Raw genomic sequence first — 17,668 nt, 5'->3', positions numbered from 1 at the left:
CATAATTTTTTGTGCATGTACACTATCATAAAATTAAAACAATGTTAAAAAAAAACTTTAGCTAAAAGTAACTGTCTGTCATGGATTTTTAAAAATCACCACAGAAATCCTGTTTATGTCGGCTTTCAAACTGCTCACGCTAAGTGATAGTTTATTTAAATAAAAATATAGCTAGGCAATAAAACTATTTCTTTGGATAAAACAACACACCACGATAGCCCTACTTTTTATAATTAGCAAATAAGAGTAAATTAACCTTAAACTCATTATGTCATCAGCATCTCAACACTTTATACAAAGAGAAGGAATTGATTTTGTCACCCTTACTCATACAACATGCTACTTCATTTATTAAGAGAAATGAATGAATGTTAACCAACCCCCCCACCCCCTTACACCACTTATTGCAGTGTGCCTGTGACACATTGTGGTAAACAAACATGCTCTTCAACATGATGGGGGACTCTTTATAAATTATTTTTTTAGTAGTAGTTTCCCTTGTTGGTTGAACTTATGTATTTTATGTCATTCATAAATCATTAATAGTTAGACAATAACACAACAGATGTATGTCAGACAGTAACAAAAGATGAAGATAGAAACAATTTTCTAAACAGACAGAGCAAGTCAAAACTGGAAAAGAAAGTACACATCTTTTGATTATCATACAAGTTGAGACATGGTACCAAGAGTACAGAGCTTGCATGCACAGCTGAGCTGTTGACACATGCAATAAATGCACAGAACAATGGTTGTGCACCAATAACACACAATCATAATACATGTATTTGTCATCATATTTGTCCTTAAGAAATATTGAGTTAATGCTGTTGAATATCTGTATACCAATCTGTATACAATGTTAACTGGCAAAAATTTCCCAAACAAAGCCAGAGATTCAGTGAAAACATTTGTAAGATACATTATTGTGTCCCTTAGTAGTTCAAGTGATGACAAATTTAAAACAGAAAATATATTTACTCCTTGTTAAAAACAGATATAAAATTAAACAAATTTATAAACATATACCCTGATTTGACAAAAAAAAACCTTCACAAATGATGTATAATCTCTTCCAATTCTGGACAAACAAATTTATAAACATATATCCTGATTTGACAGGAAACCTTCACAAATGATTTATAATCTCTCACAATTCTGGACAATAATTATATGGATGAATAAATGATTCCACATTTAGAAGTATTCAAGTGAATCCTGCTGTGTGACAAACAGGCAATGTTGAACACATTCTGATGGTCCCAACAAATTTTGTAGATGTGGTGGTTCACTGTGGTGTTGTGGGCTTGAGTCCTTGAGTTTGTTTTCTTTAGTTCAGGCATCTCTCAACAAACCTGATGGGTTCTAAATATGCTGGCTAAAGAAAAGAGTGGCCAAAAACTGTTCTGGCCACAAAGTAGACATACATGCTGCATACGGCTAGGGTCTAGACCAGTAGTACCCCAGGGTAAAGCAACATTAAGATTGGTAATGGTTGAAATCCTCAATAATAAGATAAAAGGCACAAGAACCACAAGAGTTTCCTTATAACAAAAAGGAAGAGACGTCATGTTCTTACATTAATAATAGAACAAGTAGATTTCTGTATTATAAAACATTAATATTAGTCATAAGATGTATGGATAAGTAGTATTGTGTAGCACTAAAGTGGATGAAAGCCTTTACCCTATTTAGTTAACTAGCAAGTCCAGTTTAGGATTATTACAGAAATAACATGGGGAATAAGGGTTGGGAACAGCTGATAAAGTACTGTCTAGTGCTTCACATTCAAAACATTACATGCGACTTCTTTAAAGGTATTTTTTTAGCCATTAATATACACAAGTTATTACTGTATATAATGTTTTTCCCTACAACGATGCACTTTTTGTAAAGATCACAACTGTGAAGTGCCACAGGTACAGCGTACACTGCTGCTGTTGTTGGTGTCCTGGTATTCCGTATCCTCACTAGACTTGTTGAAAGACAGCAGCTCTTGCGTGGCGCTGCTGGACGCGCTGACGGTACCACACGTCTGCAGGTAAGACTTGGGTACGTGAAGGGCAGCCCTTGGCTCCTCGTACTCCCCCCAGCCAAAGAAGAAATAGCCCAGGCCTAGGCCAACCATGACAGCGACTGCCACCCACACGTTGTAGGTCATGACGGATAACATGAGGATGTAGCCCCCTACAAACTGCATCAGGTACATTATAGTCTGGAGGATGTGGCCTTTGTTTAGGATGTAGCGTCTGTTTAAGGGGGAACAGACAAACATGTTAGGTTCAGTTCAAACAAAAAAACATTAGCAATCAATTTAGGTACACTTTTAACAACACAATAAGACAAACATTTTAGGTTCAGTTTAAATAACGCAACATTAGGAAAGATTTTAGGTTCACTTTTAACAACACAATATTATAAAGGATTTTAGGTAGATCTCAAATAACACAATATTAGAAAATATCTTAGGTACAATTCACAAAACAATGTTAGAAAATATTTTAGGTACAATTAAAATAACACTATTAACACAAAATTAGCAAACAGAACTTATACACAAATGTGTACTAATTATTTGAACCAATTAAAAAAAACCTATTCTATTGAAGTGAGATTTATGAAATCCAAACAGATCAATATTAAAAAATACCAAACATTCGCATCAGTAGAAAATTATAAGGTAACTATGTGAGTATTCCTTTATATCTGATTACAAACTTTTATTTTATTTTAGAGGACTAATTTTCTGCTATTTTATTTTAAATTCAAAGTAAAAAATATTTTAAAAAAAAAACTTACTTGCATGTCATATTACGACACTTGCGTCCATACTGTTGTCTGGCAAATTTAATCCCTTGATAAACAACCCCCATTACCACAAGCACCAGACAGGACAAATACATTTCTGGAACAGTCATTAGGATGCTAAGTCATCTTAAGAACTTTGATATTTCTTATTTTAGTGCAAAATATTTACAGCACTGTAGCCTCTTGAGTACACTACACCATATCATACTAACCAGTTAAATAGAACTAACTTTAGTCTTAACCCTGGGGTATGATATGGCAATATAGGGTACTTGTCAATGGGAAGGAATTTGTTTTATATCAAAATAGTTAACTCCCTTACCTTTCTTTCCACGCAGGACCCATTCTGGGAAAAACAGAATGTCACCAAAATTTGTGTGAAATGCTCTCTGAAAATTAAATTTTTAAGTAAGTCAACACTGACTTAAAAAAAAGCAGAATCATTTAAAATACATCATTCATCACTATATATATAAATTGCTCTATTATTTTAACATTTTCACACAAATTTTATGATTGCAAAAAGTAAAAAAATCTAACTCTTAACCCACAGCACTGTTGCTGAACTATAAACAACGTAAAAAGTTGTTTTTTAAAATAACAGTTCATTCATTAAAACCCAACTCACTGAACAACTAGATTTTAAAAAAAAACACAAGACTGTTCTAAACAAGCATATACAAATTGTTTACCTTGTGCATGATATGTATATTAAAGAAGGCTGGCCCAGAAAAATGAAATCACAGACAACAGTCTATGCCTGTGCTGCTAACAATCTGATGAATGCTAGAGAAATAAACAAAAAGAACACAGGTTAAAACCCTACATCACAGTGTACAAGTTATTCCACATTAACGAAGCTACCAATCTGATGAATGCTAGAGAAATAAACAAACAGAGCACATGTTAAAACCCTACATCACTATGTACAATTTATTCCACAATAACAAAACTACAAATGAAATGAATGCTAGAGAAACAAACAGAGACCAATATGTTAAACCAACATCACAATGTACAATTTATTCAACAATAACAAAGCCACCAATGAAATGAATGATAAAGAAATAAACAGAGACCCACATTTGAAAATAAACATCACAGTGTACAAGTTATTCCACAATAACAAAGCTACCCATCTGAAGAAAGCTTTAGAAATTTAACAAACAGGACACATCATCAACATCACAGTGTGCAAGTTATTCCACAATAACAAAGCTACCAATGAAATTAATGATACAAAAAAAAACAGAGACCCACATTTTAAACCAACATCACAGTATACAATTCATTCCACAATAACAAAGCAACAGCAACTAATGAATACACATCAGGGTTTGCTGTAGTTAATTAAAATCCTGTAGATAAAACAAAAGCTCTATTGATCACTACACACTGCCTGGTGACAGCTTTACATATAATTTAGTGCTAGCTGAAACCACATCATCTACACAGGATAGCTGAATACTAATTTAGATTTAGTATGGATAATCTTGAAACAGATGTTCTGCTGTTTGGTTAGCAAAAAAAACAAACAAAGAGAAATGTACCAGTATGAAGATTTAAAGCTTAAATTTAAAATATTTAATTAAGAATACTTACCATATGTTTGTCAGATAAGTGGAATTAGTTTTTTTGTAGACTATTTTTAAGGCAACTTCTACACGTAGGCAAGTGTTGTCAGTGAGGGTAGATGATACTGGACACCACTTTATCATCCTTGTGAGTGTCTACAGCTTGAGTAACCAGGCCATGCTGGAGAGCTGAAATATGAGTTGTACTGTAAAACTTAGCATTGTTTCACATTAATTAATTATCTTTAACTTCTATTTAAAAAAAAATATTTCAATACATTACATTATTCCTTAAGTTTTTGGAAAAAAAACAAGCAATTTTTAAATGTATTTTACTATGAGTTTTATTATGAGCATGAGTATACTTTTTCTTCTTCTTTTTCTCTGATAAATTTTATGAGTAAAATGTTACTATATCACTGATGTAAAGCTACCTTTCATCAAACTTAACAAGAAACAAAGAAATGATATTGACTGGCCAGTTTAGCAAAGTTTACCTAACCTTAGTTTCATCCTTAACAAAGTAAATTCACAAGGTAATGAACTCCGGTCCACTTTCAATGTGTAACCAACCCACATAGTACATCCAGAAACTTATTTATTCTACTAGATATTAATCTGACACTTTGATGAGAAATTTATCCTTGCCAGGGGAAAGATAGGTAACATCATGACTTTTAAATATTTGCATGGGAGAGAACTGCTAAGTCAGTGACACTAAAATCTGGTTTTCCCCCAAGATAATACATTTGCTTCCCCTTTGTTTGCCTACTTCCCTTTTTAAACCTAATTTTGAATACAGATAAATGCTTTATTTGTTACTTCTGTTACTTCTTCATTCATATAAAGCAGGGTTCATGTGCTCAAACCCATACAATGACAGTCCCATTTTCATGAAAAGGTTCTAAGCATAGGCATAGAGACCCATTCCTGCACCTGGGGTGAGCTATAAAATGCGTGCCCCCCCCCCCATTTATTTATAGTTATTCACAAGGGTAAGCCCCCACCACCCCATTTTACTTACTACTCAGTATATCTTGAGAGTTTGGATTATAATGTCACAAAATTGAAAACTTAGGAATGAGGAAAGCAAAAGAGTATTTTTTTCTCTTAACTTTGACTGTATATCATTCAGTAATGCTGCTCAGAATGAGCTTTTTAATTGGTTTTTTAAAACCATTTGGTGCCTCTTTAAGGTCAGCACCTGAGTGAAGCCCCTACCCCCTCCCCTAGTTACGCCTCTGGTTCTGTGTGCTGAAAAAAATCACCAGACTTTGAGTTCTAGATTTTAAAAAGTAAATAACATCACCCTGATATTTTTTAAAGTTCAAATTAAATCAACTTTATCAAATTAAAGGAGGGGTGAAGGTCAGGTCTATAATTATATCAGACTAATAAGAGCTAGATTTTAAAAATTTAAGATTATGATAAGATTTGACTGGTATGAAACGCATTGAGTTTGACATCAGGATCACCTAGCCTATAGTTTAGGGGTGGTATCTAGAGGAAGAAAGTGCTTAACTAACATGTAAGTCATGAATTTGTTACTGCCCCTGGCATCCAAACCAGGTCATGTGATATAATGGGGGAAGGTGGGGCTAAAGCTTATGTAAACCCACATGTCTAACCCATGGTCATTTTGTGAATCTCTTTGGTAACTTCTCTCTTACTACATTCACTACATAAAAAGATTCTATGTTTATCTTCTTTTAATTCTTACAATCTTGTAGAAATCTACATGAGAAACCGTTTTTATTTTACCACATAACCATTTCACATTTTACCCACACTCACACTCGGAAAAAAGATCTATCTCAAATAAATCTATATATACATATTAAGGACTAGGCCCTATAACTAAGGGTGTATATATGTTTTAATTTTTTTTATAACTGTACTTTAGTAGATCTATCAGGGTCTAGGTAAAATGCGAGACACAAAATGGCGAAGCTGTAATATTTGAGAGGGCTGTGAAAACAGCATGTCACGTGACATTTTTGTCTCGCATTTTACCCTATCCGATTGGTAGGCTTGGTTGGGATAAATTGCACTGATATCTGCCAAATTTTACTGCACTGTTTCATATCCTCTTTTTTATAATCTTTTTTGGGTGGAGAGGTTTATCTGGATAAAGATCCGCAATGATTTTTTAAACCAATATAATCTCAGTGACCCCTAAGCTTAAACCTGGTAAACCATGTTGGGATTTTTCTCCAATTGAAAAGAAAAAACAGCAGCAAATATAGGAGAAATGACTTTTGTAATTTCTTGAAACATTTTTCTGACCTGGATCTAGATTTCTAAAAAAAAACGTAGGCCTACAACACTGGTGAGTGATCTATACTTAACTATACTAGATTTAAATAGGCCTACTAAATAAATAAAAATAGGCCTACATGTTTAGTTGTAAACTTTCTTTCTAGCACGTCGCAACAAAACTAAATAAATAATTAAAAAAAAAAAAACAGCAACAAAAAGTCTCGCCAAATTCGACAAGTATGTCTTGTATTTTCTTCTCATGTACGCCTTGCCATGATTTCTAATTTTACCAAGACCCAATCTAAATTTCATTATAACAGCATTCAACACATCAAATATTTAGGTCATAGATTATAAATCTAAATTATTACATTACATTTAGTATTATTCAATGATCATGTTTAAATTGATTTAGTGAGAAAATCTACATATTACATTATTTCTTGATTGTCTACATACTACTTTACTTACTAGTACTACTTTACTTACTTTTATATTCTTTACTTAACTTTACTTACTAGTAGATCTAGATCTAGTAGTATAGTGTACAGACTCAGAGAATTTAACTAAAACAAACTCAAACAATTTGAAACAATTGATGTCGATTGATACAAATGTACTAAAAAACCTCAAAACTAGTGCTTAATCGATTAAATAATTATATATGGATGTTTATTAACTACGAGATAAATGGCCGGTTGATGGAGAGATACAACAGGCGCTAGGTTGATAGTGTTGTCTTTTCCTCTAAATTGAAACTAAAAACAAAATCACCACCTCAACTTTAATTTTAACAGGAAACAAAAAATGTCATTGAAAACAGATTTCTAAACATAGTCGATGTCATACCCCTAAACCTTGCACCTAATCTCAAACACGACATAGGTCGCATTTAGGGGGTGGGTGGGTCTCCGCCACGTGCACTCTTCCTTCCCCCCCCCCCCACACCCTAATGCACGTCTACCGTCTCATTCAACGAAATATACTTTTTATCTGTGTCCGCCCCCTTTCAAAAAATTTAGTCCACCCTCAACCCCAAAAATTTCAAGAACCCCCCTCCCCCTCTTGGGAGGAATAACTTTGAAAGAAACACTGGTCACATTTGTAACTCATAAAAACTAATGGTAGAGCCTACTTCTATAATATAGACCTGTTTCCTACTTTCAACCAATAAATTTTACTCACGCAAACAGTGTTCGTTTGAGGCTTTTTTTTACGGGGGTGGGGCACTTGAATTTTTGCAGGGGCGAATAAATTTCGACGGGCCGGGGGAGGACGACTTTGGTAAAAGTATATATTTTCTATATAAATTATATTACGCCTTTTTTTAAGGGGGGGGGGGGGGGGGGAATAGACGTTTTACCATGGGTTTTGCCTCTACCAGAAGAGAAACTCTTCACGCAAAACACTTTTAACATCAGACACATAATTTAGGCCGTAATGACAATATTTTTATTTTCAATTCATTGTTTACTCGAGAATAAGTGACATCATATTACTGTGTGTACTCTTCCGGCTTGAGAGTATTTCTTACTATATGCTCCATGTGACGTCACGTTTCGTTTTTCGAAATACTATGCATGTTATTACTCTGCTTGTGTTTTCTCTATAGTAAAAGCATTCCCAACAGATACATAGACGGACAGCGAAACTATTATTATAGATTAATTATTCAGTGATCATGTTTAAATTTTTTATTAAATTGAAAATTGAATAAATTTTAGATTTAGAGGTCATCTATAAATGTCAATAAATGATGTCACACTCAAAGGGGAGAGAGGGGGGGTCCGTAATTTTGTGACAGTGTGAGTGTGTGATGAGGGGGTAAAAAAAGCAATGTTAGAAAATTAGTTTTAGCCCTTATTTCACATTTTAGAAAACAGTTTTAATAAATTGTAGGGCCTAATAGAAATACTACTAACTACTAGATCTATATCTAGAACCTAGGAATTGATCAAAGTAGGCCTACTCTTTTTTTTAGATCTAGAATCTAGATCTATTTTGGGTAATCTATCGTTTTGGGTACGTAAAATCGCCCGCGGCTATTAATGTACGAAAACGTTACCTCATTGTCAAGGCTTTAATAGAAGTTTATTGTCATATGTTTGTGTCAAATATTATAGATAAATGAATAATAAACCTAAATCAATGGCTAACTATATCGATATAGGCCAGAAATTAACTTTAAACAGCAGTGTCTGAGAGCAAGATTTGCTATATAAACAGCAGCCATTTGTAAAATAGAGTGGCTCCCCCTGAATCTTGCGCTATAAGCTTATAAAAATAAAACTTAAACAAGAAGGCTGCTATAGTAAATGAGCATGGTTGCATCTGTTGGAAACATCACTAGTCTTCATTTATAACGGAAAAGTTTTAAATCAATTGTTTAAAAACAGGTACATAAATGAAACAAGGAAACATTTTTGTATTTTAAAAAACATAAATCCTCCTCAAAATGTGAAATAATTATTAAAATTTAAGGAGTCACCTGTTTTTCACATTACAAGTCGCGGGCGATTTTACGTACCCAAAACGATAGATTACCCTATTGCCCTATTTATTTTGATTCTATGATTGTTGACAGAGCTGAGAGTTCAGACAAGATTTTGGAAAAATCTCTAACTTTTAAGAAATAAAACATTTTCGAGGGGGGGTTGTAGGCTGAGGTGTGACGTCATTTTAGGGGGGGGGTCTGGCTTTTTGTGACGGATGGGAGGGGGAGAGGTAATCTATCGTTTTGGGTACGTAAAATCGCCTGCGGCTATTTATGTACGAAAACGTTACCTCATTGTCAAGGCTTTAATTAACTTTAATAGAAGTATTTTGTCATACTTTTGTGTCAAATATTATAGATAAATGAATAATAAACCTAAATCAATGGCTAAATATATCGATATAGGCCAGAAATTAACTTTAAACAGCAGTGTCTGAGAGCAAGATTTGCTATATAAACAGCAGCCATTTGTAAAATAGAGTGGCTTCCCCCTGAATCTGGCGCTAAAAGCTTATAAAAATAAAACTTAGACAAGATGGCTGCTATAGTAAATGAGCATGTTTGCATCTGTTGGAAACATTGCTAGTCTTCATTTATTACAGAAAAGTTTTAATTCAATTGTTTAAAAACAGGTACATAAATGAATCAAGGAAACATTTTTGAATTTTTTAAAACATAAATCCTCTTCAAAATGTGAAATAATTATTAAAATTTAAGGAGTCACCTGTTTTTCACATTACAAATCGCGGGCGATTTTACGTACCCAAAACGATAGATTACCGGGGGAGGTATCGTCCAAAAAAACGTGACGTCATTTGTTGTCTATTGAATGACCCCTCCCTTAGTGAGAAAATTTAATAAAGATCTAGAGTTTCTAGACTCTAGCTCTAGATCTAGCAATATTATATCAAGAAGTTGAATTTAGATCTAGAATCTACAAAACTATCCAATTATAACATAATTAAATAACTTTACTCAGTATCGTATGTCATGTCACCATTCACTATGAACTACAGAAGTATGAATGTTTACTGTTGCGTCACTTTTTAATCCTAGTTTTTAGTGTAACAATACTATACTAGATCTAGATCTAGATCATTATTAGATAACAGATCTATTTTACCAAGCTAAAAAAAATAAAGTGATAGTTTAATTCAAAAAATATTGTAATGTAATATTAACATATTAGCTGATCGATTCCTAGCGATAAATTATGGCAATTACTAAAATAAATTTTAATTACTGTCGTTTCTTTACACACCGTCGTTTTTACCGTCTCTAACAGCATCTTCGGAAGTTTATATCACGTGATTGGAAACGACAATATTTTCTGTACTTTAAATTAAACAAATATTGTTTGAACTGAGCTTGACAATCTAGATCTAGACCTAGATCTAATTTCAAGATGTATCTTACTTTGTAAACATGGTAGTTTTGACTAGGACTCATTAAATTTTTATTTAATCCAAGTTTAGATTTATAATTAGTAATTAGTCAAACTTTATCTCAAATTACTTCTTCCTACACTTTTTGATTTGACTTACTAAAAAACTTACTTTATTAGTAATATTACTTTATTATATTTTATTTATTTATTACTTTAGTCTCTTTGATTTTTTATTTTGTTGAGTTTGCCGAGACTGCTTGGGACGGATGTCTGTTAACTTTGTAGTTATTTATTTTACTAAAATACTATTACTACGCCTAGGGCCTAGATCTATTTATATATAATATTAATTGCTAATAACATTTTTAGAAATATTTTATATTGTTGTAGGCCTAGGGCCTATGCCTATTTATTTATTTAATATTTAGGCCTATTAGTATTTATTTAAATTAAATAGAATCTAGAAGATTCTAGATCTTGATATTAAAATATTAATAATTATTAATTAATTTTAATAATTAGGGTATACCTAATAATCAATGGGTCTAGGCCTAAAAAAATTTAATATAGGCCTAGATCTATATTTATTATTTTTATTAAAAAATAATACATTGAAAATGAAACAAAACTAATGCTCAACAAATTTTTGTACATAAGATACTAATTAAAGTTTTTATTTTGTTCAGCCTTGTAATCAAATTTTGAATTAAATCTATTATTTTGTTAAAATGGTTAATAATAGAAAATGAAATGAGCAATAAATTGAATTTTTTTAAAATTAGGCCAATTAGGCTAACAATAAATAAATATTTAAAATGTTGTTAATATAAAAATAAGGTTTATTGCGAAATGAGCAGACAGAACATTAACCACTATATTCTAAATCTATGTTGAATGTTTTTCAAAAATTAAATTAGATGGACCATTTCCCAGCTGTCTGCTTCTTCTTCGTTCTTAATTTTTAGTGTTGGAAGGGATCGAACCTTATCTGCCAGAGGGTTTGAACTCGAGACTTTTTTCAGCGCCATTGAGGCCATTAACTTCGATTTCAGCCTGCTTTTCTTTTTGGATTTGCTTCCATAGCCTTTATCCAACCAAGAACAAACTACAAGCTTGCAGTTGTTGGATTTTGGAGTTGTCTCTCGTAGAAGAGTGGCTAATGAGCCTCATCTGCCCGAGGGTTCGAACTCGAGACTTTTTGGTTTAGCAACCATGGGCTTTACCAACTCGACCACACCGATCCCTAGCTGTATCTGTAGTCACTAACCATCAAAGTATACATGTACATATTCACACATATATATATATATGTATTGGCCAAATGCTTATAGAGGTGTTTTTTTTTAATTAATCTGTATTTCTCTTTTTCATTGAAAAAATTCAGATTGTGCAAGCATTTGGTGTAGGATAGTGCATCATTTTTATGTCTTCAAATGTATGATTCATCCGGCTGAAGTAGAGGACAGTAATTAGATTCCAAGAGAGACTCAAGAATGCCAAGACAAAAACGCAGCCGGTCCTATAGTCCTCAAAAAAATAGAGGCGACAAGAGCTATTCAGCACAGCCAGATTCATACAGAAAAGTTTTACAGGAGCCCACCAGGGCAAAAACTTGTTTCTTTTATAGAGATGGAGACACAAGGTTTAAGGCTGTTAAGATATGTGTTCATCCTAAAAGATACATGAGAATAGAATCTCTTATTTCTGGTCAGTTGAATGTCTTTCACATTTATGTGGTTAATTTTATTTTTAAATTATTGTTTGTAATTAATTTTTATATATAAATAATAAGTATGTGTTTTTGCAAAATTAATATTTCATTTTGATATAATTTTGAATACAATTTAATTTTTAGCTGCTTGATGCTTTGTTTTATAGAACTGTCAGCCAAGGTAAAACTTCCATTTGGTGTTCGAAGTATTTTCACCCCACAAGGAAGGGACATGATAACTTCACTTGATATGCTGGAAAACAACCAAAGTTACATATGTTCACCTATGCGTGCACAAGCTCGAGGGTTAGATCCTAACAGTGTTTTTCCTCCACCTAGTTGGCATTTTAACAAACCTTCAAGTGGAACTAAAGAGTTGAACCATTTGCTTCAGGTATCATTATTTATCTTCATGACAATGATCATTGCTTCAAAAATATCAATTTTATTCTTAAATGCCTTTATTAAAAGAATAATAATAGTAACAATCTTTATTGTATTAGGAATATGAATTTGAAAACAAAGCCCGGTATATTGGGAGGAATATCCCCCGAGATCAAAGAATGGCAGAAGCATACAACAGAACCCAACCAAAAAAGCTGACAGTGTTAAAAAATGGTGACCCCACAGTGCGGCATGTGGTTTTGATAAACCGGCGGACAGCGCAAACATTTGAGCAGATTTTATCTGACCTTAGTGGGATGTTTGGGCTAGCTGTAAGAAAGTTGTATACCATGGAAGGCAAAGCTGTAAGTTGGTTTTATTTTATATGGTTGTTTATTTAAAATATTTTAACTATAACTGTTGTTTTGATTTCTAATCAGAAATAAATATGCTCATACCTCATATAAAAAAAATCTGGTTTAAATTATCAGATGACAAATCTAGTTTCATATATCAGTTTACAAATCTGGTTTCAATTCTCAGATAACAAATCTGGTTTCAATGATAAATGGTCCAGATGTGTTGATAGCAGCGGGTATGGAGCCATTTAGGGAAATGGTTGGCTATATGTTGGAGCCAACTGGTCGGGAGTCACGTATACATAGCAGGAGGGACATGCAAAGCCGCGTGGATATGCAGAGCAGGGCAGACTTTCAACCAGAGGCACGGAATGATGCCGTTGTGTCCAGAATGAGAAAAAGAAGAGAAAGATTAGGAAAAACAAGTAGGTCTTTCTGTTGCAAAAAGAGATAGTGTATAGTTTTTTAACTCTTTTAAAATATAATAAAATTTGTTTCAAAATTTTAGACATATTGTTGGTTTGTTCAATGAGAAATGTCTATGACTCTTCAGGAGGACACTGGAAGGTTTGGTGTGCCACCAACATGCTCTCCACCTCCGGAACAACTGCACAGGTGACCATCACTGTGTATGGCCACAAGGGGAACTCTGGACCAATACCATTAGGTTTCCCAGACAACTCCTGTTTCTTACCTGGCCAGGTGGATGAATTTGATGTAAGTTTGTAAAATCTTTAAGTGCTATTACTCTGCATCTAAATTCTACTCTCTTTAAAAACAACATTATATGTATATTAGATTTTATTTATTATTTAATATTAGTTATCTTTCCTCTTGATTGTATCCTAGGCTGTTATTTAATTTAATTTTTTTACAAGAAATCTGTACTTTTACTTTCAGATAAATGTTGGTAAAGATATTGGTGAAGTCTATAAAATAAGGCTTTCCCATGATAACTCTGGCGACAGCCCTGGCTGGTTTTGTGATGAAGTACGTCCTTCTTTAATGCTGTTTTTTTTTTCTTTTAATCATTAGTATAAACAGGTTTTCTTTTTTTTGCCTGTTCTAATATAATAAAAACATAAATCATAATCAAGCTGAAAATATTTTTCAGGTTCGTATGCAAGATGTAGATACTGAGGAAGTTCTTGTCTTTCCTTGTCATAAGTGGCTGTCTCGTGATGAGGGGGATCATGAAATTAGCAGGGAGATTCCCTCCCTTAGGAAAGGGGAGCCACATCTTCCAAGTAATTATAAGTCATTATGAGATTTCAGGCTTAAGTTTGAGCCTCGGACTAACATCTGAAGAATGTCCCTGAGTCCATTTAACTCTGATGGGTACCTGACTTCAGGTTAGGGCAAGTAAATGGGGCTAGGCATAGTGCTGAAAACAGTCATTCTTATGCCATATTCAAGAACTGATGAACTCTACTTCATCTGCCTTATGGATCATCAGGTCCGAAAGAAGAACTTTAGGTCATTATGTTGAGTCTTTGCTAAATGGTTTGGAAATGAATTATTCAACTCTTTTTAACTTTATATTTCAATGCTTCATAATAATTTGTATGCCTATATGATCACATTTTTAGATACAAATTTTACTTGATAAAATCTGAATAATCTGTGTTGTTGATGCTTACTTAAAACTTTGCTACATAGTTTAAACACCTCATCATAAAAAATTTTGATCCAGTCATAAGATATGAGGTGACTGCTGTGACTGGAGACCTGTGGAATGGTGGCACAAGATCCAATGTTTACCTAACAATCTACGGGGATCGTGGGGACTCGGGTGTCCGCCAGCTGTACATGCCCAACAAGGAGCTGGCATTCAACAAGGGACAAACCAATCACTTCACCATTGAAGCTGTTTCTCTGGGCCATCTTAAGAGAGTTATAGTGGGGCATGATGGGACGGCTCCAGGTCTGTGAATGTTTATATATATTTCTAGATTTTACATTAAAGTAAACTTTGTTTAATTAAGTTGAAATATAAATATTTTAGAAGTTTAGTTTTAAAGTATACTTGGAAACTGATTTTATATTTGCTGTTTATTTGAAATGAATTAGGTGATGGTTGGTTTTTAGAGAAATTAAGTATACAAGAACCTGATGCAAAACCTCATGAAGTTTATCACTTCTACTGTGGAAGGTGAGTTAAGTATAGTAATATATTATCATTTACTGTGTTGTATTCCATACATGGTAACTATGTTTATAGAGCTTAGTTACGCCTAAGAAACTAATTACAGACAGCTAGATCTAGTTTGTTACATGTGGTTATGTAATGCATAACTTTTCTTTCATATGTGTTTTGTGTTGAGAATTTTGACAGTTTAAATAAAGACCTTTGTTTTCATTAGATGGTTAGATGCTGGGGAAGATGATGGAAAAATTGTCAGAGAACTCAAAGTACAGGATGATTACATGGAGGATATTTTGGAGAAAAGAAATGTAAGTGCTTTTAATTTTTATTCTTAAATTTCATCTTCATAATATATAGATTTAAATGTTATTAATAAATGATAAGATGTATAATCATATAGTGAATGACCATTTTTTTAAACAACATATAAGTAAATAATGTTGGAGACATTAAATTTATGATGTTTCTCATTGTTAAGTTATAATATCATTGCTTTTCTATAAATCTATTTGTTAGTGGGAATATGAAAAGTGGAAGTTTGAGAGCAAGAACCAGATCATGTTGATGTCCATGATGACAGGAAAAGCATTGCGGATAAAGCCTGATGGCACAGTGGATGGCCTGGGAGAAGATTCATTCGCTGGCTGTAAGATATCAGTTTCTCTGTGACAGATTTTTGTTTTTATTTTTTAAAACCATTAACTGACCATAAAATTTATGTTTCTATGTGAAAGATTTTTTTTAAAACTCTTAACCGGATGAAAGATTTAAGTTAAACTTTTGTAGATATTTTGTTTTTATTGTTGTAAATCCTTTATTTCGATGAGTGCACCGTGTTAACTGTATTTTATTGTCTTATAACAGCAACTCTGATTGTGTCTTCAAAGAAGCCAATGGTTAGGGTTTTTGCCAGTTTGTTAAATCCAAATTTTCATTTGGTTGTAGATCAAGGCAAAATCTCTGGCCAGGTAAAGCTTCTTTAACAATTCTGTTTATTTCATATCTGATGTATAAATTTTTCTTTATATTTAGCTGATATTAATTTAGCTATTTAGATATTTAAATAGTAATCATTAAAAAAAAAAATTAACAATAATTAATTAAATTTCGGTGGAAAAACAAGGCATTGTTTTTTTTTTATTGGAGAAATATTTTCCTGGTTATTTGTCACATAATGTTTCAAAGTGGTCATTACAAGATAATTCTAATCCTCTAATCCTCTGTTTTTAACTCTCTGGTCACTTAAAGGGTAGAGGAGGGCCACAGTGTGAGTTCCGCCTTCATGTCCAATCAGATCGCACAGTTATGATAGAAGCCGCCAAATCTCCGTTGCAGTTTATCACAATACAGGAGAATGGGAAGCTGGGTGATCCTAGGTCAACACTCGACAAAGATCCTGCTAAAAGGTTTCATGTGTATGCTAAGGTACTAAACACTAAATAGACTTTTAGGTAGTATAAGTTCTCATGTATATATTACTCTAAACAGACAATTTAAAGTAGACTTAACCTTTATAATTAACATTACCATGAACTATACTCATATACGCTTATATATATATATATATATATATATAAATATATATATATATATATATATATATATATATATATATATATATATATATATATATATATATATATATATATATATATGTATATGTATATATTACTCTAAACAGACAATTTAAAGTAGACTTAACCTTTATAATTAACATTACCATGAACTATACTCATATACGCTTATATATATATATATATATATATATATAAATATATATATATATATATATATATATATATATATATATATAGATAGATATATAGATATATATATATATATATATATATATATATATATATATATATATATATATATATATATATATATATATATATATATATATATATATATATATATATATATATATATTGTGATGGTACGAATAGATCTTTGTTTGAGGTTCTTCTTGTTGCACCAGTTGTGAGGGTGGGGATTTTTAAGAGGGCGTCACGAATCCAATTAACACACAGTTCAAGTTCCAAATACAAAGTTCTTTATTCAAATGTATATAATCAAGTTTCTACCTAACTAGCCTATTCTATACTCTCTACTGTTTACTTGTACTACTAACTGTTCACTATACTTATAACTACGCAATCCCATGACCAATCCTAACACTAACTGACTGTTCTCTACATAACTACGTCTGCTCCATTCTACAACCTAACACCTTCTCAACTCTTCGCTAGCTACCTATCAACTGCCGGCCTATCTCTCTACTGACCCACGCCTCAGTGGTCAGCTGTCCGTCCCACGTGACCGGTCAGTTCCCTTATTTTTATTGGTCTCTCTCTGACCAACTCGCTATAGCCTGTTTCTGCTATCTACCTGAGCTCTCCGACGCAACCTTGCGTCATCACATATATATATATATATATATATGTTATGATAATTATTAATAATTAGATTTTAGTAATAGGGTTTCTTTCTGGTAAGTTCACTTCTCTCCTAGACAAAATTAAAAAATGTATAGTTAATTTAGA

The 17,668-nt window shown here is 32.6% G+C and overlaps 2 protein-coding genes across 5 annotated transcripts in view; one reads left to right on the top strand and one right to left on the bottom strand.

Annotated features, from left to right (window-relative positions):
* Positions 1-1,410: 1,410 nt before the first annotated feature.
* On the bottom strand, positions 1,411-10,145 carry LOC131946345 (protein SLC31A2-like). 4 transcript variants are annotated; one of them, XM_059307048.1, is made up of 7 exons: positions 4,817-5,138; positions 4,411-4,571; positions 4,069-4,166; positions 3,501-3,594; positions 3,131-3,197; positions 2,800-2,905; positions 1,411-2,249 (listed from the first exon to the last, which is right to left on the bottom strand). In XM_059307048.1, the coding sequence occupies exons 4-7, from the start codon at positions 3,507-3,509 to the stop codon at positions 1,898-1,900; spliced, it is 534 nt and encodes a 177-aa protein (XP_059163031.1). In that variant the 5' UTR covers positions 3,510-3,594; positions 4,069-4,166; positions 4,411-4,571; positions 4,817-5,138; the 3' UTR covers positions 1,411-1,897. The 4 variants fall into 4 exon arrangements, with proteins under 4 accessions (XP_059163031.1, XP_059163030.1, XP_059163029.1 ...); XM_059307047.1 differs by lacking the exons at positions 4,069-4,166; positions 4,817-5,138 and adding an exon at positions 10,111-10,145; XM_059307046.1 differs by lacking the exon at positions 4,069-4,166 and having other exon boundaries at positions 4,817-5,137.
* Positions 10,146-10,441: 296 nt separating this feature from the next.
* The window catches only part of LOC131946336 (lipoxygenase homology domain-containing protein 1), a 43,540-nt gene continuing 36,313 nt past the window's right edge, over positions 10,442-17,668 (top strand). The window contains exons 1-14 of the mRNA XM_059307028.1: positions 10,442-10,563; positions 11,907-12,229; positions 12,401-12,627; positions 12,737-12,982; positions 13,161-13,401; positions 13,530-13,693; positions 13,877-13,966; positions 14,091-14,223; positions 14,670-14,900; positions 15,047-15,128; positions 15,340-15,430; positions 15,639-15,768; positions 15,987-16,090; positions 16,371-16,547. Of these exons, the coding sequence (XP_059163011.1) occupies positions 12,016-12,229; positions 12,401-12,627; positions 12,737-12,982; positions 13,161-13,401; positions 13,530-13,693; positions 13,877-13,966; positions 14,091-14,223; positions 14,670-14,900; positions 15,047-15,128; positions 15,340-15,430; positions 15,639-15,768; positions 15,987-16,090; positions 16,371-16,547 (2,130 nt within the window). The 5' untranslated portion in view covers positions 10,442-10,563; positions 11,907-12,015. The remainder of the gene's footprint in view (positions 10,564-11,906; positions 12,230-12,400; positions 12,628-12,736; positions 12,983-13,160; positions 13,402-13,529; positions 13,694-13,876; positions 13,967-14,090; positions 14,224-14,669; positions 14,901-15,046; positions 15,129-15,339; positions 15,431-15,638; positions 15,769-15,986; positions 16,091-16,370; positions 16,548-17,668) is intronic.

The sequence above is a fragment of the Physella acuta genome, unplaced genomic scaffold (assembly GCF_028476545.2).
Source record: "Physella acuta isolate Inbredline_101_S28 unplaced genomic scaffold, ASM2847654v3 ptg000554l, whole genome shotgun sequence".
Classification (NCBI taxonomy): domain Eukaryota; kingdom Metazoa; phylum Mollusca; class Gastropoda; family Physidae; genus Physella; species Physella acuta.
The sequence above is the reverse complement of the archived record's forward strand: the minus strand, read 5'-3'. Positions and strand labels throughout refer to the sequence as shown.